This window comes from Convolutriloba macropyga, chromosome 4 (assembly GCF_964194025.1).
Source record: "Convolutriloba macropyga chromosome 4, txConMacr16.3, whole genome shotgun sequence".
NCBI classification, from domain to species: domain Eukaryota; kingdom Metazoa; phylum Xenacoelomorpha; order Acoela; family Convolutidae; genus Convolutriloba; species Convolutriloba macropyga.
In genome coordinates, this window is record NC_134471.1 from 41,122,056 (window position 1) to 41,145,703 (window position 23,648).

The 23,648-nt window shown below is 38.4% G+C and overlaps 2 protein-coding genes across 3 annotated transcripts in view; one reads left to right on the forward strand and one right to left on the reverse strand.

Annotated features, from left to right (window-relative positions):
• Positions 1-23,648, reverse strand: part of LOC142337679 (prostaglandin E synthase 3-like) — a 250,825-nt gene that overhangs the window by 134,310 nt on the left and 92,867 nt on the right. The window lies entirely within an intron of this gene.
• LOC142337678 (uncharacterized) overlaps positions 1-23,648 on the forward strand; it is a 152,772-nt gene that overhangs the window by 53,768 nt on the left and 75,356 nt on the right. For both annotated transcript variants that reach the window (XM_075387110.1, XM_075387111.1), the window contains exon 2: positions 22,073-22,163. In XM_075387110.1, coding sequence (XP_075243225.1) covers positions 22,073-22,163 — 91 coding nt within the window. The remainder of the gene's footprint in view (positions 1-22,072; positions 22,164-23,648) is intronic.

Below are 23,648 nucleotides of genomic sequence, written 5' to 3' on the forward strand. Positions count from 1 at the left end.
CATCGCCCAGTTACAGAGCATTTGTTATACATCGTAAAACTTGTTTTGAAAATATGGCACGTGGCTCTGGAGGGTGCAAATAATATGCACCCAATGAGCTGTAGGTCAAAATTCAGATAAAATGCTGCATTTTTAAAAAATATATCCGTGCAAAAATTTGCAATTATTAACTCAAGAATATATACTGATGTCAGTTCTGGGCATCCAATGCAAACAAGTCCAGGAGTCTATCAAAAATTATCAAAAACTTGAAGCTAAAATTGCGATTCGCCTTTCAAGTGTTAAGAAAATCTCAGAACGTGTCGCATTACATAAATTCTTTGGGTGAGTTATTTCAAAATATTATTTTGTGTTACCCAATGCCAATTGAGCTAATTTGTTAATGTAAACTCTTTAAAGTCAGTTTCGGCTACCTGGCTTTCTTTAGACAATTCATCGGCTACTTTTGAGATTTGAATCAATACTGGTATCAGCCATGCAGTTAGACTGACTGAGTTCTGATGTTGAGTAGAGGTTAGGTCCACAGGGAAAGCTGATAATCAATTCAATAATCTTGTTTGTTATTAACCAGAAAATCTACGAACGGAACGGTCTTCACCTAAAGACAATTTAACCAAAATATTGACATGTCTTTGCTTTCTTGAGCAAATTTTTCTTCATGCAGCAATTTGCATAACTTATTCGGCTCATTTTCATGGCATGACTACAAGTCTGCCATATTAGAAGTTTAGTTATTTTTCCACGTTCTGGTCACCAATCAACAAGATTGGCAATCTAGTTTAGGTTAATTTGATATCGAGTAACCTCCTGGTTAAGAAGTGTTTCACTCTAACTACTTTCATTGTTGTTGCAATCACTTTCAAACGACTTGTACAAATAATTAAGTTCGCTACCTTGAGAGCGTACGCTTGGCAAGATTCAAATTAGTGTCGAACTTTCACGGTCATTGCACAAGTTCAAATTAAATAACAAAGGGAAATTTGGGAGAGGAAAAGGGGAAGGAGAGAGGGAAGGGGGGGTTGAGATTGAATTTTGGACGGGAACCATTTAAATGGTCCCCCACAACTATGGCTGCTTATCAGCCATGAATTGTCAACAGTATTCCCTAGCAAAGAGCGAAACTGTCTTTTCTCTTCTGTGATAACAGTTTGTTCAACTGCCTCTCTATTTTCAATCACATGTCACCCTTCCACCCCTTCTTAATCGCTCGCGTGAATAAATAACCTGTCCAATTATTCGCCCGATCGATCCATCATACCCTCTTTCTCTCCCACATATCTCACCCACTCTTGTCTGCCCATTTTGACAGCCACCATTAGAAAATAAAGGTCACAAAAACTAAAGTTTGCTTTAGACAGCTTTTAGCATCTGTTCTAACCTGATTCGATAAAAAAAACAATCAAACTTATTTAAATTCTGTCCCATTTTGTGTTTACTGCAGGCAAAAAACCGTTATGTTTTGACATATGAAGCCCCTATAAAATGCTAAATTGGCAAATGAACAGAGCTATAAAATCCTTTTCATATAGATGTCAGTTATAAAAGAAACAATGACTGGTTAGCTCCAGAGGAAATGCCAGAAACAACAAAATCTTACAATCAATCCAAGAAAAATAGTCATCCATAAAATAAGTGAATATTATAGAAGGAAAACAGTGAACTCAATGGTTTCCTGATTGCATGTTCTTGCTCTTATTTTCTCTAAGCTTGCCAAAAATGGCATTTTTAAAAGATTTTCTGGTAAAGGACTAATCTTCCTACTTTTCGCTGAAAACGGCTTTTTTTTGCTTATTTTCACTGGGGAAAAAATTTACTTCTCGTCTGTGTTGAGTGGCATTGCAGAAAGCCAAGTTTGACAGGAATTTTCTCTACTTTTTAGACGTAGTTTAAACGTGATTTTCTGGCCTTCAAACTAATGCCCCAGGTCAAATGTCCTATTAAATTGCTCCATTGTTTTCAGTTATTTTGTTGCAAGAGATTGGGGGATATCTATGGGGGGCAAAATGATGTAAGAATGGGCTACCAATAGGTGCATATTGGTGTAAGTGTGAAAGATTAATTTCCACCAAGTGTGTAAGGTTGGTAAGGCGTCGGTATTGGAGAGGCGAGGACAGCTGGCTTGGGCAGCATTCGTTGTTTGGTTTAAGACGGTCAGTCTTTGGATAAAACACTGTAAAAATGCTTAGGAATTCTTCTCACTGCAGCCTCACTCTTACATAATTTTGACCTTTTTCACAATTCAATGTTGCATAATTGTGATATCCAACATGGAAGACTCAAAATTACATAGTGTGCCCTTTAAAAATGCAAAATTAGAGTAGAATTTAAAAGAAAAAATCCAATAAGACGGCAAAAAATAATATGGTTGCATTGATTTCATCAGTTCTGCCGTAGATAATTATGCGTTTTTAAATCTCAAAAACTAAAAAAAAACAAAGTTGGCGCTCCTCACTACCATCTATTTGTGCTTTAATTAGATGACCATAACTAAATTAAGAATTGTTTGCAGTGAAACTACGCATCTCAATTTAGCCAGTGTAGAAATCAGTTTGCTGTTTTGTTGTCCAAATAGAACTTGATGTAGATTGTGGACTTAAATTCCTCTAACTCTCGCTTCGCTTTTTAGCTCGCTTTTTCAGGAAAATTCCAGCAAAACACAGGGTAAGTCTAGAGAAGCTAACTATTTGGTTGAATTTTTCCAAATTTCCACTGATATCTCTATTTTTTTCCTCAAAAGTCGCGCGGCAGGCATTCTAAAGTAATTCGTGATTTTATACTGACAACCTTGGTTTAAAAAGTTACTATTTTAAAACATATGCCAGTTTTAATTTAGAACTAGTTGCAAGAAAAATCGTTTGAATAATATTTTTCTTCAAGCTAGGACAAAAAACTTTCTTGAAAGTCTTCAGATTCAAAAAGCTGGAGCAAATATTACTTACATTTAGTATCTTTTCTGTCTAATGGTGAATAATAAAAGCTGTCTTTTTTGGGTATTTATTTAATTAGAGAAATGAAAATTTCGTTGCATGACCTATTTTTTGAGGTTCATCTCCTGCTGGTATTATATGGAGCTCTTATGCGGCCGCATTCGCTCTTTTCTAATACCCAGTATTTGGTTATTGCAAAACGCAACTCATTGATTTTTCAAGAAGTCAGCATAATTACAGGTTCTGAAAATTTTTATCGTTCTGAAAATTCCATTAACACAGATCTGAAGCGATTGAGGAAACAAATTCATTATGGTATTTATAGTGCTTCTCCAATCTTTCATCGCATAGTAATTAGTAGGCGAAATAAATTGTCTACGGTTTTTTCGCTTGTATTTTTCAGTGAAGTTTTCTTGAGAGTTTAGTTATCTGTTTTATCTGTATTTCTATTAGTTATCTGTTTAGTTATCTGTTTTATACTATTTTTCTATGATGAAGATTTCATAGTCGTTTTGAGTATTTTTTATTCTTAGTTTACTAAAAATTATAAATTCTGTTCGACTCCGCATTCACGGTCTTTTTCGAATTTTTTCGTAATCAGAACTCTGAAAAGGGCACCGGTGTGAGATGCATTCAACATTACAAAACAAGTCCTCAGAGTGAGCTAACCCCTGATCATAATTGTGTTTGTACGAATCACCTCAAACGATGAAATATATTGATTGAGCTAACTTAGCTAAGTTGATACTTGGTTTTTATCGTAACTGATTTTTGAGCTTATAAAAATCTGTTAAAATGTACAGGACCACAATTTTATATAAGCAATGGCAAAAAAGCTGTTAGTAACTAAATAAATCTAAGCGAGAAATATACCAAAAGGCGTCATTTTTCTTAGCCAATCAGAATCGAGTATTTAAACTGCGTATAGAATTGCGTCCAATTTACGTATAAAGCTCCAAAAAAGTTCGTATAACCTAATTTTAAGTAAATAATACCATGATATGTATCGAATAAGGCGGTTTTAGGCTTAATATTTTTAGGTTTTCTAGACGATTGTTGATCGATTATGAACTGATTCTGACGTCAATGACATCAGACAAAAACCAGTAAAAGAGCATCAAAAAAACCTTGCCGTCTAAACTCTCACTTGTTGCTATGTACGTTGCAATCTTAATACGTTGTCTTGATCTAACGAATGCTAATACGTTCTTGAATACGTTTCGAGTTTGAATACAGCTTTCCGAACTTCTGTTTTTACCAGAGTTTATATGGCGCCCAACGTGGGGCCCGATTCATAACAACAGTTTCACCTTTCATTCTGCCTGTGAGCCTTCATATCCAGATGAACCCTGAGAATAAGAAAACAATTCGACATCACAGTGAGGGCGTTTGCAGAATGCGCTTGCACAGGTTATCTTCACATTAGAGGTGATGAACTTCATAGAATGGGAGGTTAAAATTGAAGCTGCCAGTAATTCAAACGATTGGGATCAACTGATTTTGAGACCGACTAATGGTTCAGTGGATTTGGGGACTTGTGAATTTGTATCCAGATTTGCGGAAGCTCACAGACAGTTGCTTTGTTGTTTGTGTTCATAAACGATGGTTGGATCTGTCCTCCTGAGTGGACTGCTCTGTCGACAAATGTCAAAAAAAGTTCAGTTGGAGGGCAAAAGGGGTACAGATATACTCCGTGGCACAGACTATCAAAAACTGTAAGACACGACACTTCACTAATTTGTTTTGCAGTAAATTGATTCAAAAACCATTTTAGACGGCAAGAAATCCAACCCGTGATCTTTTTGGATATCGCAGGGGGTAGTAAAATTAAACCATTTTAATGAAAAATATTAGTAAAAGGTCATCATTAACGCCCCACAAAAAAATTTTCAAGAGCGAAAAACATCGATTTTGAAAATTTTTGGTCGAATTGTCAAAAATTTGTTAAAAGTTATCAAGTCGGTTCGTATACCGAAAATTACCTCTGATATAGAGAAAATAGAGAAAACATTATGCTAAATTGTTCATTTTGAAAAATTTTGGCCAATTTTGATGCATTCCAAAAAACTTTAGAAAATCAAAACCGAATAAAGACAAACCGTATTTTCGAGCTTAATTCTGTCCAGTTTACTGGATTACCGTTCCGTAAACAAGAATTTGCAGAAAAAATTGACCAGAATTTTGAAAAAAAATGGACTAAAGCATAAAATTTTGACAAATTCGTCAAAATTATTATTTTCAACGAGAAGTTTCGTTAATTGAGTAAAACTCAATACACACAGCAATGTTGTGAAAAAAATTCACAACCTCTGGCCTAAAGAAAATTATCGAATTCTCAGAATTTTTTCTCGTCGCTCATTCATGTAACGTTTTTCATACGCGTCATTTTTGTCCTTTCACTCGTCAATTATCCGTGTTCCGTTTTTTTTCTCAATAACGTCGCTCTCCCAAAACTTTGCTTTTCATTTTCTTCGCTACTTTTCCGATTTTCGATGTAGTATGTCATATGTGATGAAGTATGTTGTTGTTTTTGCTGTAGTATGTTGAGTATGCTAGTATGCTGGCTTGTTGTTTAGGTCTTATAGCTTTCTAGGGTGTGACTTAAGTTTATTCTCGAGTTACGGCTGGATTGTCCTTTGACTTTTCAACTTTACTAATTTACTAGCCTTCCTGCTGTAGTATATTATTTTTGCTGCTCTATGTTTGAGTGTAACTGTATGATTGTTAGTTGGTTTGGTTTTTGCCTTCTGGGGTGTGACTTAAGTTTATTCTGGAGTTAAGGCTAGATTGTTTCTTAACTTTTCCAGCTTTCATAGACTACAAAAGCGCTGCCTATTACTTAACTTTTGCTGTAGTTTGTTTAAAATTGTTGGTATGCTGATCGGTTGGTTAGGTTTGAAAATTGCTAGGGTGTGACTTAAGTTTATTCTGGAGTTACGGCTAGTAAATTACAAGCTCTTTTCATCCATTTAGCATACTACTGCTTTGCCGTAATTTAGTTCATTATTTGTTTATAATAAGACCCATAATGACTTGTGCTAGTTTGTCTCTTGCAGTAGCATCTCTCCTCCCCCCTAGGGTGTGACTTAAGTTTGTTCTGGAGTTACGGCTAGTTTGTTTGGTTGAGTTTGCTGCTGGGGTCTGCTAGCAAAGTGTTTCCCGACCTCCCCGCTCGCTGCTTAATCGTCTCCCGCCCGTTCCGTCCCACCTTTCCGCTTCGTTGCGCGTTACTCGCTCAACCTATCCGTCCTGTCCGTCTCGTTTCCCGTTTCTTCGTGCGTCGCTTGTTCCGCGTCTCCGTACCGTCCGTTGCGTCGCCCGTTTCCTACCCGCGTTTTCGCCCGTTCCGTTCCGTTTCCCGTTTCGTTGTGCCCCGTTCACTTGTCCTTCCCGCCCCGTCCGCTTCGTTTCCCGTTTCGTCGTGCTTCATCCACCCGGACATCCTTCGCGGGTTGCCGGTCTTTCTGAGTCTCAAGTTGCTTTCAAGCACGTTAGACGTCCTCTCCACTTTGTTACTCACTTCCGCCGAGTAATTCATTACTCGCTAACTTCTTTTCTGCTCTTCGACGTCTTGATTATCAAGTCGTCATTTGGGTTCGGTATAACCCTCATTCCACGTGTTTGGTTGAAAGGTACTCTACATTGATAAATTAGCCACTTCAATATCATGGCCGAACAGCAAGAAAAATTGAAAAAGCTCTTTAATGCAAGATCTAATCTGGAATCTGAGTTATGTAATATCCATAAGGACATCACAGATGCCATCGATCGTCAAGATAGGAGGGTTAAACTTGAACGCTTGGTTTCTAAGTTGAAGGATGTCTTCAGTAAACTGGTGCAGAAGAATGAAGAACTATTTGATTTGGCCAGTAAAGCGGAGAACCCAGATTCAATTTACCCTGTCCTTGAGCAATGGTTGGATGATGTAACTAAGAACAATGATAAATTCTTGCTTGCGGCTAGAAGCTATATTGACTCAGTGGCTCACGGAGACACCGTATGTGAGGGCTTTAACCCTCAAGTGCAATCTAAGAGAAGTTCACGTCAAACAGCATCATCAATGTCTAGCCAGCGTAAACATGACTTTCTAATGGCAAAACTAAAACGCGAAGAGGCCGAGAAACAAGAACAAGCCGTCATGCGCCTCGCTAAACAAAAACACGAAATTGCGATGAGAAAAAAGGAGCTTGAAATACAAATGGAACAGATGGCACTTCAAGAATTGGAGGAAGACCACCGCCAGCGTGTTGCAGCAGCTAAATTAGATGAGGCTGATTTAATGGATAATCATTCATTGTTTAGTCACCACTCAAGTGAACTGAATTTGTTTAAAGATAGGGGATCAGATAGAAGTCAGGGACTTGTTCAGGATTGGGTAAATTCGTTTCCAGCAGGTAATTCAAGTGAGTTAAACTTTTCTCGTCCTGGTTCAGCAACCGCCGACCCTCCTGTTAAAGATACTTCCCCTAGTAATCCTCCAGAAAACCCAAGTAATGTTGCCGATAACTTACATAATCTTGAAATGGTTTCTCAGTACACACGGCCAGGAGTTGCAATTTCTGTTGCCCAGCAGGAAGCTTTGTATCGGGAATATCTCCAGGCTCAACTGCAGCAATCACTCATTGATCAAAGAGCACATAGTCCCTCAGGCAGTGGTGAAGTGAACTAAGTACCAGTCGACGTTCAAAATGTCGCACTCCCACCACCTCAACCACCTATTCAACCTCCCCGGCCACCGACACCCGTTATGGCACCAACAACCTCCATTTTTGTACCTGATTTTTCAACAAACCCACAAGTAAATCAGTTCTTGGGTCCGAAAAGCTCCAGTGTGCCTTGCCAATTACATATGTCAATGCCTCATGTTCAACAACAACAGAATCTAACTCAAAGTAACATTCCACACCAAACACAAGTCCCTATTGCCCATTCCCCGCATAAGGTCCCTCCACCTCTAAACCCACTCGTGAACCCGCCTCCCGTGTTCCCATCTCAACATCTATTTATTCCTCAGCCTCCCGTGATTCCGTCGGCCCCTCCAGCGAGCACAGCAACATACTTACCCGTCCCCAACATTCCACAACAAAACATTGTCCATTCACCTCAAACCCGCCTGTTACCATGCCCTACCGCACCCAAACTTCCCCTTAACCGTAACCCCGATTTAAATTTGTGGCGTTTCCCTCAGAATATTCTCCCAAACGTAAACCAGGCGAAAAATAATGCAACCGTCTATAACAACGTTCAATCTAACCTACCCCCAAGCACAGCTAACCCCACCATCAGCCATCCCATCTTGCAAATGAGTGCACAACATAATCCAAAAAGCAACTACGCAGCTAACTGTAGCATCCCTGTTAATCCCTTTAGTACAACTACTAACATCGCGCCACCTTTTGTCACGCCGGTTATACATCCAACATACGGGCATACTGCTCCGATACCATTGTGTTGGGGTGGCCCACTGCATCCCACGCCTCCAGCGCCAGCATCTGAAAATGCAAGCTTGACTAAGGCATTCACTGACGCCTTATCTAGCAAGAGGAATGATCCACTACCCGAATGGAAGTTGTCACAATACAGTGGGGATCCTCTACAGTGGCACGAATGGTATGGTCAGTTTAAAAGCGCAATCGACTCTCAGTCCTTAACTGATGATGTAAAATTGACATACCTTAAGACCCTCGTTACAGGTAAAGCTAAAACAGCTATAGCTGAGTTCGCCTACTGCGGCGCAATGTACAAAGACGCACTGAAGACCTTAGAACGTAAATTTGGCCAACCACAGGCGGTCGTAAGTGCACATTTGGACAAACTCAACGGCTTTCCACCATTGAAGATGCACAATAGCGATAACATCATTAACTACTCGGGGTGCATTTCAAGTCTAGTCGGGGTATTTAAATCACTGTCATATGATTCGGACTTAAAGAGTGCTGCGCTTCTCAACACTGCCGTACAGAAGCTACCACCCAATATGAAGGAGTCATGGTCACTCTTCACGGTCAAAAAGCATTGGGTGAAACCTACTCTTCTTGATTTCAACGATTGGTTAAAAGAGAAGGCCGAAGCGCACGATTTAATGAAGAATACCGCAACTAACGCAAGGACTGAGGATACCAACAACTCAGTAACAAGATCAAAAGTTGCTTCAAAGGCATTTGCTGCAAATACGCAACAGAAGAGTAACCCTAAGCCGCAACAGAGATCTCCGTCAACATCAATCTCTAGTTGCATTGTATGCAAAGGCAGCCACCGGTTGTGGGAATGCCGTGTCTTTAAGGAAAAGACCCCCACGCAGAGAGCCAAGGTCGTGGCTGAGGCAAAGCTCTGTTTCTCTTGTTTGCGTGATAAACACATGTTTAGGCAATGCCCAAGTCCCCGTAAATGTAGGAAAGATGGTTGCAACAGCTCCCATAACACCTTACTTCATGGAGCTGAAAGGGTTTTTCCAGCTAAACCCTCAACAAACAAGAACATCGATACTTCGAAGTCGAACGCAGGTACAAGTAGGCCATCTACGGGTCAACAGCAACCAAGCAAAACAGCCACTTTGTCTTCCGTGACGGATGTTGAAGGCCTCCTTCAGGTCACGGAACTGAATTTTACTAATTCTTCTGGCACTAGTACTACGACGATGGTTTTATGCGATACCGCTTGCAGTAACTCTTGGGTGTCCGATAGTCTCGCAGCTAGACTCGGTTTGCAGGGTACCGCATTAAAACTGACCGTCAAGGGTATAAACACGGAAGAACTCATAGACACAAAGGTGGTTCAATTGACTGTGACACCTCAAAAAGACCAAGACTTCGAAGCATTCACTGTGCGTCCCTACGTGAGGGAAACATTAAACGTAGGTTCCGACATCATTGACGTCAAGTCCATGCAAGAAACTTACCCAAATTTGGCAGTTCTAGATCCAGTAAGATATAGCTATGGCGAAATTGAGATGATACTTGGACAGGATGTCTACCATGCCATCCGCCCGTTAGAGTATTTCTCAGCCGACGAAAAGTGCTCACCGTTCGCTGTCCGCTTACCCATAGGTTGGGTTTTAAGTGGCCCACTCCCGTCAAGTTCAAGTTTAGTCTCGACGTGTTTCAAAGCCAATATTGAACAGGATTTTGAATTAGCTTGTCAGGTTAAATCTTGGTATGATATGGAATCGTACGGCGCGTTCAAGCAAGTTGACCCACGATCCGCAGCGGATGCTCGCGCGCAGGAAATACTTGAATCAACAACTTTTCATAACGGCCAAAGATACGATGTCGGTATGTTATGGGCTGATGACAACATCCAGCTCCCGAATAACTACTTTTCATCACTGGTACAGCTCAAGTCTCTCGGAAAGCGGCTCTCGAGAGATACGTCATTGAAAGAAAACTATTCTAATACCATCCGTGAAGACTTGGAAAAAGGTTACTTGATTACAGTTCCTGATGCTCACAAGGTTGAGCAGCGGTCGAATAAAGAGTGGTACCTACCACATCATCCCGTAATCAATCCGAACAAACCGGGGAAAGTGCGTAGGGTATTAAATGGTGCAGCAAAGTTCCACGGTACTTCTTTGAATAAATCTTTGCTCACTGGCCCCGACCTGCTCCAAAACCTAATCCACGTACTACTTAGGTTCCGTCAACATAAATTCGCCGTGTCCGCAGATATTGAGGGTATGTTCCTCCAAGTGGGTGTCCCTGACTGTGACCAGCCATCACTGCGTTTTTTGTGGCGGGAGGACCCCACAACAAATGTTGTAGTGTATCAATACACGCGCCATATATTTGGGGCTAAAGACTCGCCCACATGCGCTAACTATGCACTGCAACGCACGGCCCGAGACAGTGTTATTCAGTACCCGGAAGCAACCAAAGCCGTCCTAGAAAACTTCTACATGAACGATTACTTGGATTCGGTGGAGTCACCTGAGAGGGCTCTCAAAAGATCGAAGGAGTTGGTGCAACTTCTCCATCTAGGTGGGTTCAAGCTTACTAAGTTTGTAAGCAATGTACCAAATCTGGCTGATCGAATTGATGGGTCACCTCAGTCCACCGAACCAAAAGTAATTGCCTCATCTAAGGAGGAATCTTCGCACGTGCTTGGGTTGAAATGGGATCACAACAATGACACTCTAGTTGTGAGTCGGGGTACCTCCAGTACAGTCGCTAAGTCTTTAACACAATGCTTGGTTTTGAGCCTAGTGTCTAAGGTGTTTGATCCCATCGGCCTAGTGGCACCATTTACTGTTGGTGCCCGATTGTTACTAAAGGACATCTGGCGTGTCAGCGGGCAGCACTGGGATGAAGAATTACCAAAAGACACTGTTGAAAGGTTCCTCGAATGGAGTGTAGAACTACCCAAGCTTGCAGCAATCACTATACCAAGGAGCTACTTTTCCGGAAACTTTGAACACCTGGAACTACACATGTTTGGCGATAGTTCACAAGAAGTTTTCAGTGCCGTTGCATTTCTCCGAGCTCGAGTAACTACTTCGAGTGGGCCCCAAACGGAGCTTGCGTTTGTCCTGGGTAAAGCTCGCGTAGCACCTATGAAGGTCATGACTGTTCCAAAGCTGGAATTACAGGCAGCGCTACTGGCCGCTCGATTGAAACAAGATATATGTCGAGCTCTCACAGTAAAAGTCAACAGGGTTTTCATGTGGACTGACAGCACTACTGTCTTGCAATGGCTTAACTCTGCAACCAAGCACCCAATATTTATTGCAAACCGTGTTTGCGAAATCTTGGAACACACTAGCGTTGACGAATGGAACCACGTTGCCTCAAGCGATAATCCAGCAGATGCCGGCACTCGTGGTATGTCCGCTGAGGTTTTGCAATCAAGTAGCTGGGTGAGAGGTCCAGATTTCTTAAGAACCAAGCAATTCCCGTTCGAACCAAGCACTGAAGTAGTTAATAACATCAAACTCGGTATAGTAACAAAGGAAACTGATGAAACAAATACATCATTGGCCGCATCCGTAACCAAGTCAACTAAGGAACCGCCCCCGCAACTAATTCCCTTCGATAAGTACAGTTCTTATCAGAAGTTGCTACGGATAACAGCGTACGCACTCCGCATGTTACCTTCTCACCAATGTTACCGTAATGCCGATGGTAGCATCATAGACCCCACGGAGCTTGACGAAGCCGAGCGTCATCTCCAGTATCTTGTGCAAGGGGAGTCATTCAATGCAGAGAGAAAAGATCTTCTCGAAAACAAACCCGTTAAACGGAGTAGCCGTATTGCCCCGTTTTCTCCCTTTATTGGGCCAAACCGTCTAATTCGATCGGCAGGCCGCATCAAGCGGTTGGTCGAAGTTGACTTTGATGTAAAACATCCTATCGTTCTTGACGCACGCCATGCATTTGTAAAGTTGTTCCTCAATCACACCCACGTTATACATCATCATCAAGGTATTGACTACCTGAGGGCTAAAATACAGGAACGTTATACCATCCTTAAGTTACGGTTCTCGCTGCGTTCAATTAAATCCAACTGCGTCACGTGTAGAAAGTTTCGAGCCGCCACTATCCAACCAATCATGGCTGACCTCCCAGTAGAAAGACTCGCACACCAGTCTCCTCCCTTCACAAACACCGGGGTCGACTACTTCGGCCCGTTTTACGTTACTGTACGTAGGACTACCGAGAACAGGTGGGGTTTCCTCTTCACATGCTTAACTACTCGTGCCGTTCATGTTGAAATTGTTCCGTCCATGGACGCCAGTTAGTGTATAATGGGAGTGGAGCGGTTCGTCTCCCGTCGGGGTACACCAGCCATTATTTGGTCAGACAATGGCACTAACTTTGTTGGCGCGGAAAAGGAACTACGCGAGAACATCGAAAAGTGGAACACCATCAACATCGCTGTGGAACTTGCCCACAAAGGCATCAAGTGGAGGTTCAACCCGCCCAGTGCGCCACACCAAGGTGGCATCTGGGAGAGGCTAGTACGTAGTTTCAAGCGCGTACTTTACACAATCCTTGGAACACGTCGCCTCACGGATGAGGTTTTAAGTACCACTTTTTGTCTGGTCGAACATGCACTTAATTCACGTCCGCTAACGCCCGTAAGCGCCGACCCGTCCGACCTAGGAGTATTAACACCTAATCACTTTCTCCTCGGTAACCAAGCACGTAGTCTCCCGTCCATCATTGGCGTAGATGAGTTTGATCACCGTAAACGTTACGCCCGCGCGCAGTCTTACGCTAACGCTATTTGGTCTCGTTGGATCAAAGAATACGTACCGGCGCTGAACCGACGTTCCAAGTGGCAGACGCCTGCCGAGCATCACCTTAAGACCGGTGATTTGGTTTGGGTAGTTGAAGAGACCAACCCAAGGGGTTACTACCCCACTGCTCGGATCACTGAACTTCGTTACGGTTCCGACAGCGTCGCACGCTCCGCCGTATTGCGCACGTCCTCCGGATCGCTCGTTCGCCCGCTTGTAAAATTAGTACCAATTCTCCCAGCATCTTCTTCTGGGCCGGAGGATGTTAGTAACTAAATAAATCTAAGCGAGAAATATACCAAAATGCGTCATTTTTCTTAGCCAATCAGAATCGAGTATTTAAACTGCGTATAGAATTGCGTCCAATTTACGTATAAAGCTCCAAAAAAGTTCGTATAACCTAATTTTAAGTAAATAATACCATGATATGTATCGAATAAGGCGGTTTTAGGCTTAATATTTTTAGGTTTTCTAGACGATTGTTGATCGATTATGAACTGATTCTGACGTCAATGACATCAGACAAAAACCAGTAAAAGAGCATCAAAAAAACCTTGCCGTCTAAACTCTCACTTGTTGCTATGTACGTTGCAATCTTAATACGTTGTCTTGATCTAACGAATGCTAATACGTTCTTGAATACGTTTCGAGTTTGAATACAGCTTTCCGAACTTCTGTTTTTACCAGAGTTTATAAAAGCCATTATATATATATATATATTTATATATATATATATATATTTATATATATATATATATATATTTATATATATATATGAAGATTGAGGCTTGCGCATGAAGTAAGAGGCCTAAAGTGACATTCTAGCAGTCAGCACCAAATCAGACAGCAACCTGAAGGTAGGTGACAGATAAAATCAACGCCGAATCAATCTAAAAATTTTCTGTTTTTTTGTTCAAGTCCCAATTTACACTGGCTAGTCTTGATTTTCGATTAAAATCTATTGCATAAAAATACTATATTAAGCTTAACTGCCGCCTACCACATTTGCTTTATCTGCAATTCGAGCTTCTGCGTGGGTACTTGTAACATATAGTTTGCGTAGCAAGTCGTAACCACTGAGCTAAGTGGGCTTTATGGTAATTACCTACAAACTAGCTTAAGTATGAAGAGCGTGTTTACTACTATAGTAATTACCAGTTTTAGGCTACAAACGTTTGACCTTGTGTTGCTCAGCCATAATTTCGGCGTATGAGTAATTTTTAGACTATGCTGAATAAACTTGGCCTGGGTGAACTCTATGACCTCACTTCTATCATAATGACAATAAACTGCGCATAACTTGAAATCCATTTGGTATGTAATGTTTCAGAATTGATTTCGGGTTCTACTATTGATATATGCAGGTTCAGCACTGAAGTGCTCTGAGACGCAAGTCCGGTTAAGCACTTAGTGTTTTGTCGCCCCCGCGTAGGTGCACTCAAAACAAATGTATTATACAAGAGACGCGTACTGCATGAGAGGAAACTTAACGGTGACTTATTAGTTGTACGACTGACTCATAAGTGTGATTTTATTGCTTAGGAATTTGAGGTATCATTTTTACAAAAGATATGTGGATTCCAATGTAGTTATTTTTTTAAATGAATCAATCATAGATGGTTTAATTATCTCTTTTTGAACGTCTAAGGGTAAAATCTAGTCTTAACTGTTTTTCAACAAGGCAAAATCGCAGAGTTATTTATGAGCTAGCCGAAACAAGCTTTAATTTAAACTACGCAAAATATGACCAAACTTGAGTTTTGAATGAGATCAAAAACATTCAAAATTTTGAAGTCTGGTTATAAGTATTAATATTCTGTAAAGGTCTAATCTCCTATGACTTCTTATAATTTTTCTCAAGCAAATCAGACGACTACGTTCAAGTAGACTCCACGGCGATGTATAGGAACCAATTGGTTTATAAGGTGGACTTCATTTGAACATCTGAGAGCAATTTTCAGTACTTAGTTTACGTATTAGATACTCCCGCTCGGGGAATTAGATCAAATTATATAGGATCACCGCTCTATAGCTTGCGGTCAAGATTGGTATTTTTCATCACCGCAAGAATCTTACTTAATTATGCGGAGAATGCATTAAATTGATGCGTTCCTGCATGATTATCACTAAAATAAGGTGAAACTTTTGGTTATCAACGCATTCAGCGCATTCAGTGGCCTTATAACATAATTTTGCCGCATTCGAGTGCTTTATTACATAATTTCACCGCATACCAAGCATTGTTTCATATTTTTGGCGTCAATAGTCTTAATCCTCAATTCCTGTACGGAGGCAACTGAGAATTTTAATTGCGTAAAAATGGAGCCATGCAAGCTAGTGTGGGTCAAAACAGTTGAATGCTTAAGCTGCTGCTTGATTTCAAGATCTATTTGATGTCGAAAAGAAATCAAAATATTTCACTGGCGCAGCTGCAGTCATTTCTAAACTAGCGTTCACTCGCTCGAGAAAGTTTTTTCACTTTATCATTCCCAGACAAAAGTTATTCAAAGCTTTAGGGCAGAAAACAGTCTGCACATTTTAATCCATTCGGAATTTTTCCCCACTTAGCTCTAAAGTACGTATTGAGGGTGTCACTTGGTGTTGTGGATTGGGAATGAAGAGTGTGGTGGCACAGTTCAATAGGAGACATCATAAATCTCTTCTCAAGTTATTACAATTGTGTCAGTGGATTTATGTTACGTATCTACAAGTGGGTAGGTGGTAGTAGGTGTGCACACACCAGACAACAGACATCTAAGGGTTGAGTAATAAACAGATGGGGCTATGGGGGTATGACTTGACATGCTAGAATTTAAGGCGACACCTCATTGTGCCGACAAATTTCAATATGGCCAAAATCAACGAAATCCAAATCTATTTTTGGTTGAATTGCTGTATTTTGAAAACATGCAACCAATACGACGAATAAGCGATAAGAAAAAAAACAATACAGAATGAACGGAAGAGAACAAAGAATTATTTCGACGAAAAAATAACTATCAAAACAACATTTTGTTCAAATCGACCTCATTTTTGTCATCGTCAATACGGTCTTAACTTGAAGACATGGTAATTTGGCTTCATTGCGCGAGAGCACAAATCACACTATTATTTCTCTAACTCATTTGTCGGCTGAAACTTATGTCGGCTAGTTTGTACATCGACGAGCAGACTGTTCACGTAAAGAGATAGGTACAAGAAGGGTACTGGGTCGGGTGGGTAGATGAAAAGGTATAAAGAGAGAGCGGTGGTGTTTAGCTCTAGGGCAGGGAGGGATGTATAGATAGATTTATGAGAGAAGAGTTAGGATGTGAAGTAGGAAGCAAAGAGTGAAGGGAAAAGACAGCAGACTGTTCCAAAGAATTATTCAATTTTGTACAAGATAAATGAATCTAATTTACAAACGGCCCTCCTTTCTCCTACTAGGCACCTCCGCTCTCAAAATCACATATACGTTCGTCTCAAAATGTCAGTCAGATTGTCATCTGAGGCTGAAATTGTTAATTCGGATGTGTCATCTATGCTCAATTTCACAATATACTCTTGAACTTTTTATACCCGAAAGTTGACTTTGAATAAAATGATATATAACCATGAATCTTGGTTTTAATTTTGATTAAGTTTGCTTTTTTTCTAGAAACGATTGAGTTTCTCAAAAGTCACTCAAATTTATGTAAACTTAAAAAACCTAAATACCGTCATATCGATCAGATTAAAAATTTTTTACTATGGTTCGGAATATTTAACATAAAATATCTACTTATAATCATCGTAGTTATTCTACAAAAATGTGGTGACATTGAAAGAAACCCAGGTCCATCAAATTTGGATAGAATAACAACAATTGAAAAATACAATGGTGAGTGTGCTAGAAAATCGGAGTTTCCCAAGTTTTGTTATATGAATTGTAGAAGCCTCAATAATAAACATGAGCAATTGTCTCGTTTTTTGAAAAATCTTAATGAAACCTCATTCCTAGTTGTTACCGAAACATGGATAAACGAAAAAACTGACATTACCGAGTTTTATCTGTGCAATAGTCATCACTTCATTCACCAACCAAGATCATCATTAACTAATGTACAGAGAGGTGGAGGGGTAGGTATTTGGGTTCCCAAACAGTTTGAAGCAAAAATGAGAAATGATTTGAACGCAATCAATAGGAGTTTTTTGAGTCAATGTGGATTGAAATTGGTAAGCCTTTAACACAAAAACTACTCATTAATGTAGCATACTGCCCCAATGTAAATCTTTCTAACATTTTTCTGGATGAAATGACTGTAGAAATCTCAAATGTGTATTCGTATACAGATAATCTAATTTTATTAGGAGATTACAATATAAACTTGTTAGGCACAAAAGGTAGACAGTCACTTGATATTTTCACAGCAAACAATGGGCTATGTTACGTTAATGAAACGGAGGCAACATGGACAAATGGTGAAAAATATTCGTTAATTGATCACTTCTTTATCTCGAAGAACCAAATTTTTGAAACCAGTGTTCTAGAGTCGACTCTTGGAGTTGATCACTTCACAATAGTATATCAGTCATCATTAAAAATAGATCACAGTGATAAGAAAAGGCAGTTTTTGATACGTAATACCAAGAAATATTCAAGACCAAATTTCAATCGTGACATTGCGCTGCAAGATTGGTCGCCTATGTACCAGATAAATGAGCCGAACGAAATGTTTTTAAAATTTATCGAAATTTTTGAAAATATACTGAGTTGTCATGCACCCTTGAAGTTGGTAGAAAGTAGTATCAAAACACAACAAAAGCAATGGTTGACAAAAGAATTACGTGGTCTCATAAATGAAAAACACCGTCTCTTTAATGCGTGAAAGAAAAAGCCAAAATCAGAGATTTATAACATTTACAAATCTTTACGCAATTCAGTGAATAGAAAACTGAAAAAAGCTGCAGATGATTACACAAAGATTTTTTTCCAGCAGCTGCCAAGTTCAAGAGAACAATGGAAATTCATCAAAAACAGGATCAATTCCAACAGCCAAATAGAAAAAATTGACAAATTAAGGGAAGATAGTCATTTTGTTGAGGATGACAGAGAGATTGCCAATGTTCTTAATAATTGTTTTGCGAGACTAGGATTATACAAAGGCAAAGACGTTGCTCCAAATTGTTCTTCCCTAACATTTGATGGACCGGAATTTAGCTTCCGACCAGTCACCAGAACAGAATTGTATAATGTTATTGATAATCTACCTAAGCATAAATCTCCCGGACCGGGCTATATACCAGCATGGGCGCTAAAAGATAGTAAACTGTCTATTGGAACTCATTTACACTTTGTCGTCAATGAATGTATAAACAAAAACACGTTTCCTAATATTTTGAAAACAGCGCATGTTACACCTGTCTATAAGAAGGGAGACCGACTAGAACCAGAAAACTATCGAACCATATCAGTCACACCAACTCTAGCAAAAATTTTTGAGCGATTACTACCTGAACAACTAACTCACTACCTAACTCTTAATGGTCTGATTAACAAGAATCAATTCGGCTTTCAAAAGCAAAAGTCCTGTCTCGATACTATGATTTCATTAACTGAAAAGATAAACCAATGCGTTGACGAAAACGAAATTGTTGTCACACTCTTTTTAGACTTAGCAAAGGCTTTCAACTCAATATCTATAGATGTTTTTATGAACAAAATAAAAAGGTATGGAATTGGAGAAAATGCAAGATTCTTATTAAACTCTTTCCTTTGTGATAGAAAACAGTGTGTAAAAAATGGGATAGCAAAATCAGATTGGGTTGTCATAAATCACGGTGTTCCTCAGGGAACTGTCTTAGGGCCTCTAATTTTTATACTTTATGTCAACGATTTCAGTGAAGCTGTATCAACGAATTGTGATGTATTACAGTTTGCCGATGATACAGCAATTCTATGTCATGCAAAGAATGAAGCAAATTTGCAACTAATAGCTGAAGATACATTAAACAAGACAGATCAATATATGAAACAAAACAGGTTAACTTTGAATGAGAAAAAAACGGAGTTAATGGTGTTCAGGAAGGAAAAATTGCCGATCATTGAAACTGTCGATTTCAAGGGACACCGATTGGAAGCATCTGAAAAATGTAGATATTTAGGTGTAATAATTGATAGGGAACTGACATACCAAAATCAACTAAATAAGGTTATCAATAAAATGGCTTCAGCAATCAGATCATTATATTTGGTTCGTTATCAGGTACCGCTAAAAACAAGAATAAATCTTTTTAAATCACTAGTTTTGTCTCATTTAGATTTTAGCGCAATTTTTTTCAAAATTTACCATCTTACTCTATTGACAGAATTAACAAACAGATAAACTGGGAAATAAAAGTTTGCTTTATGAAAACCAAATACGATACTGCCGGAGATCTACTTCTGGAGACTAAAATTCTTCCAGCAGAGCTCCAAATAACACGGGTGTCTCTAAATAGGTTTTTCAATATTCTCCAACAAACAAGAAATCGCTCTATTAAACTTTTCAGATTTTTAGAAAACGTGCCTATTATTGTAAACAAACGAAAACGAACCCAAAACCTTTTCTTAGAACAAAAATGTAAGTCAAAATGGAGTAATGGTTCAATTGTTCGTAACTTTATTCGAAAATGGAACACACTTCCAATTACAATTAGAAAAGAAACGTCGAAGACCAAATTTAAACAAAAAGTTACAGCGGAAATGCTTAAACGACACGAAAGAGTTCCAATAGACAGAAGGGTTGCAGGATTTAAACATATTTTTTATTAAATTATTTTACGAAAACCGAACCTTAGTTTGTTATAAATTAGAAAAAATAATGTTTGATTAACAAATTTCTAACATGTAACACTAACCAAGTGGTTAGTTTAATTTACATGTTTGCAGATTAAAAAAAAATGAAGATGGAAAAAGGCGATAGAAAAAAATGCGGCAGTTTCTTGCTGTTATTGAAAGATAAGTTCCAGTATTGACATCGGTACAAAGTCGTGTTCGCAATTGTACCATTTCTATTTTACTGAAAAAAGTTGTAGTTTTACGTTTTCCCCTTTGTTCAATAACAAAAATAAGTTTTTAGTATTATTATAATCAAATAATAATGTGATGTCTAATATTTTAATCAAAACTTTTTATTGAAACTTAAACTGAGAAATATCAAGTCAAGTTTCTGATCTGGAGAAAATTGGTACATTATTATTGGAACTATTAGACTTCAAAAACTTGGCAAAAAATCTTAGAGTTTCTTTCTTGTGGAAATTAAGTTTGCTAATTTTTTGTTTGAAAAGCACTTAAAAACGTTTGCTATGGGCCGAGCCATGTTTTTTGTGAATCAAGTAAGATTTTATCATATTATAGACTCAGCATTGTATCGCCTCATACCAATTACTGGTTGAGCTTGATCTCTTCATGTCGTTTACTTTTTTCACCTGCAGACACTGAATTGATTCATCCAATTCAGATAAATGAACTACCGCAAGTAGGCATTTTGGGTAGTTTGTTCAACTGACAGAAACTAAGTATGCTAGCTTCACTGGAAGTCAATCTGTTCGCCGTAAACTTTGTGCGGTAATTTACTTTGTAGTAGCGGTTTGTAGTAGCGTATTTTACGTGATTCGTTGAAGTCACTGAGAACATCAATTGATAGCCACAAATTCTACATAATAGCCAGATTTTCGAAAAGAGTTTTTATAGATTCTCGTAATTTTACTTAAGAAATGCAATTTGTGATTCATAAAAACCAAAGGTTCTTTGATTACTTAAAATTTTTGATAGGAAATTTTCTTTGCTTTGCGAATTTCGTTTCTGCTGGAACTGCGAGGCAAATAAGAAAATTTCGACAGTACTGATGATATCTTGTCACCTATTTTCACTCTGCGTCACTTTTATTCACTATGAAAATTGATTTCTAAAATCGTGGACATTATTGACGAAAAAAGGATAAAATTCAGCACTCGTATTTACAAATAAACCTAACCTAGGTCCAAGGTTTTGATGAGCATTTAGTTAGCTTAAAACCTTACTGATGGAATTTAATATTATTTACTTATTATTAATTTTATTTCAATTAAGAGCTTTATTGTTTTTGCGGGCAGATATGGTAGTTGTAAGACTGCTATTTGTCTTTCTAATCCACAATTAGTTTTCCAAGGGACATTTAGGAAATTAGTCACCAATTAAGTTTTTTTATGGACAAGACAATTATGGACAAGACTGAATACACTATATCTGGTCATTGTTTTCCATACTCGTCTGAAAACAGGAACTGTGAACTCTTCAGCCCGATTCATTTAACCCCACATATTTTAACCCAGTATCATTTAATCCCTTTATCATTTCGCCGCACCAATTAGCAGTTAACTTTGCAGGCATGATGTGTCCTAATTAAGTGGATGACTTAATCCTATGTTCGGTTGTGATAGATTTACATCAAGTCACATGGGCCGCTGAGGCATAACTATGGCCCGCGAGGAATGGCCAAATGATTATCTCACTAATTTAATAGTCCAAATATATATGTATATATATATATATATATATATATATATAAATTTATAAATTAAAACTGGAGTTAAATGATAGAGGGGTTAGATTATAGAGGGGTGTACAAATCACGGCTAAATGATAGGGGTTTAAATTAATAGTGGTGAAAAAGCGGTACACCAAAAAAATGTGGCGGATATATTCAAACGTGAAGCAAGTTCAGACTAAAATTGCTTAGTGTCAAAAATGTCCAAAAAAACTCTTATAACCCTAATCTTAAAACATGGCATTAAAAAATTGTAAAAAATCACTCGAGAAAGGACTCTTAGCATTTTGAAAAAAAGCTTGCGTGCTTTAAAAAGCAAAGACGTGAAGCCTGGGCATTTAATCGCATCAGGAATTGAAATCTCTAAGAGTGTTTTTGTTTTGCAGGTTTTTGCATGACAATGAGCAGTCTGAATTGTGTGCGGTGGGTGACTGGAGACTTCCACTTGGCATCCTTCGATGATCCCAACCACTACAGGTCAGTTACTCATCTTTTCACAATACAGACGGCATCCAATTCTATTCATAACTCAGGGAGTTTGTTTATTAGCTTGCATTCGTTATGGGAACAAGGAGGCTCGTTAATGTGCGTTTGCACATGATGTTCCGACCCGCGCTAATCTACATTTTTGACTGAACCGTCTTTTGACTTATATTTTTGACAAAGAGATAATCAAAAATAGATAATTGAGTTTTAAAAAATCGTTACACAACCAAACTAATAATTGAATTAAGTAATGCCATGCCTCATTAGAAGGACATCTGCCATTAAAGAGACTACGAGAAAAAACAACAACAAAAAAGCAAAAACGAAAATTGCATGGCATAAACTCAAAATCTAAACTTAAAAGCGCCTAGTATCAACGTCAAATTACAATCAAACAAAACCCTAACTACACACAATTAGTTTTTCCTAACTACGCTGCAGACAGTATTTTTCCTTAATGAGACTAGGTAACAAGTCGACAAACAGAAGAAATAAAGAGGCGATATTCAAAAATCAATTAACATTTTTCAAACCAAATAATTTCAAAAGACTTAAAAATCATTAGCTTTTAACGAAATAATTCTTGATAAATTTATTAAAGTCATAATGACTTTGGTTAGACTAAGCAATCGGAATCGACTAAAGAAGCAGAAAAACTCAAAAAAAAATACGAACAACAGTTAACAAACATTGCGAAAACACAAATTATTGGTGCCATTAAAATAATTAGCTAATGTCTGAAAATTATGTACTTCTCTTCCAATTTCTAATTATACCAATTCAGCTAAAACAATACTGAATGAATAAATAAGTTCACTTGGGCCATATCTGAAATTCATCTGGATCTGTTATTACGCGATTGTGCTAATGGAAGACAAGAAGAAACACAAATACACCACTCACATAACTTTTTATGAAAACGCATATTGTCCAAAACATCAATTACGTCATAACAAAACATCAATTACGTCATAATATTGGTAACCATGTTAAATTTTGAAAAACAACTAACTGTATGGGACCTCTCAATGGTGAAAAAAGGTTATAAGTTGACGAAAAGAACCACAAAAACTGAAAACTGTATAATATCATAAACTTCAAAACTATTCGCTATGAGTAACTGCTTCAGGAAATATAATTTATTTGATGCTTAATTATCAGCTGATGAGACTGGTAAACACTTTACGACTACCTAAAGAATGAAAAACACAGGCAAAAAGAGCTAAATCAAAAAGAAAATGAGCGAGAAAATTTTCGAAGCTATTAAGAAATAAATTTTTCACTAAAAAATTATCTACTTTCAATTAGTTTTTTAACAGCAATAGGATACTTTTTTTAACAAAAGAATCAACAAACATGAACAAATACATTAAAACCACGAAATTTTTGAGAAGACCCGTAGTATGAACGCAATTAATTTCAATGGCTTTCAACGGAAGCTAAAAAATACGCTATATAAAGCCACGAGGAGACCGA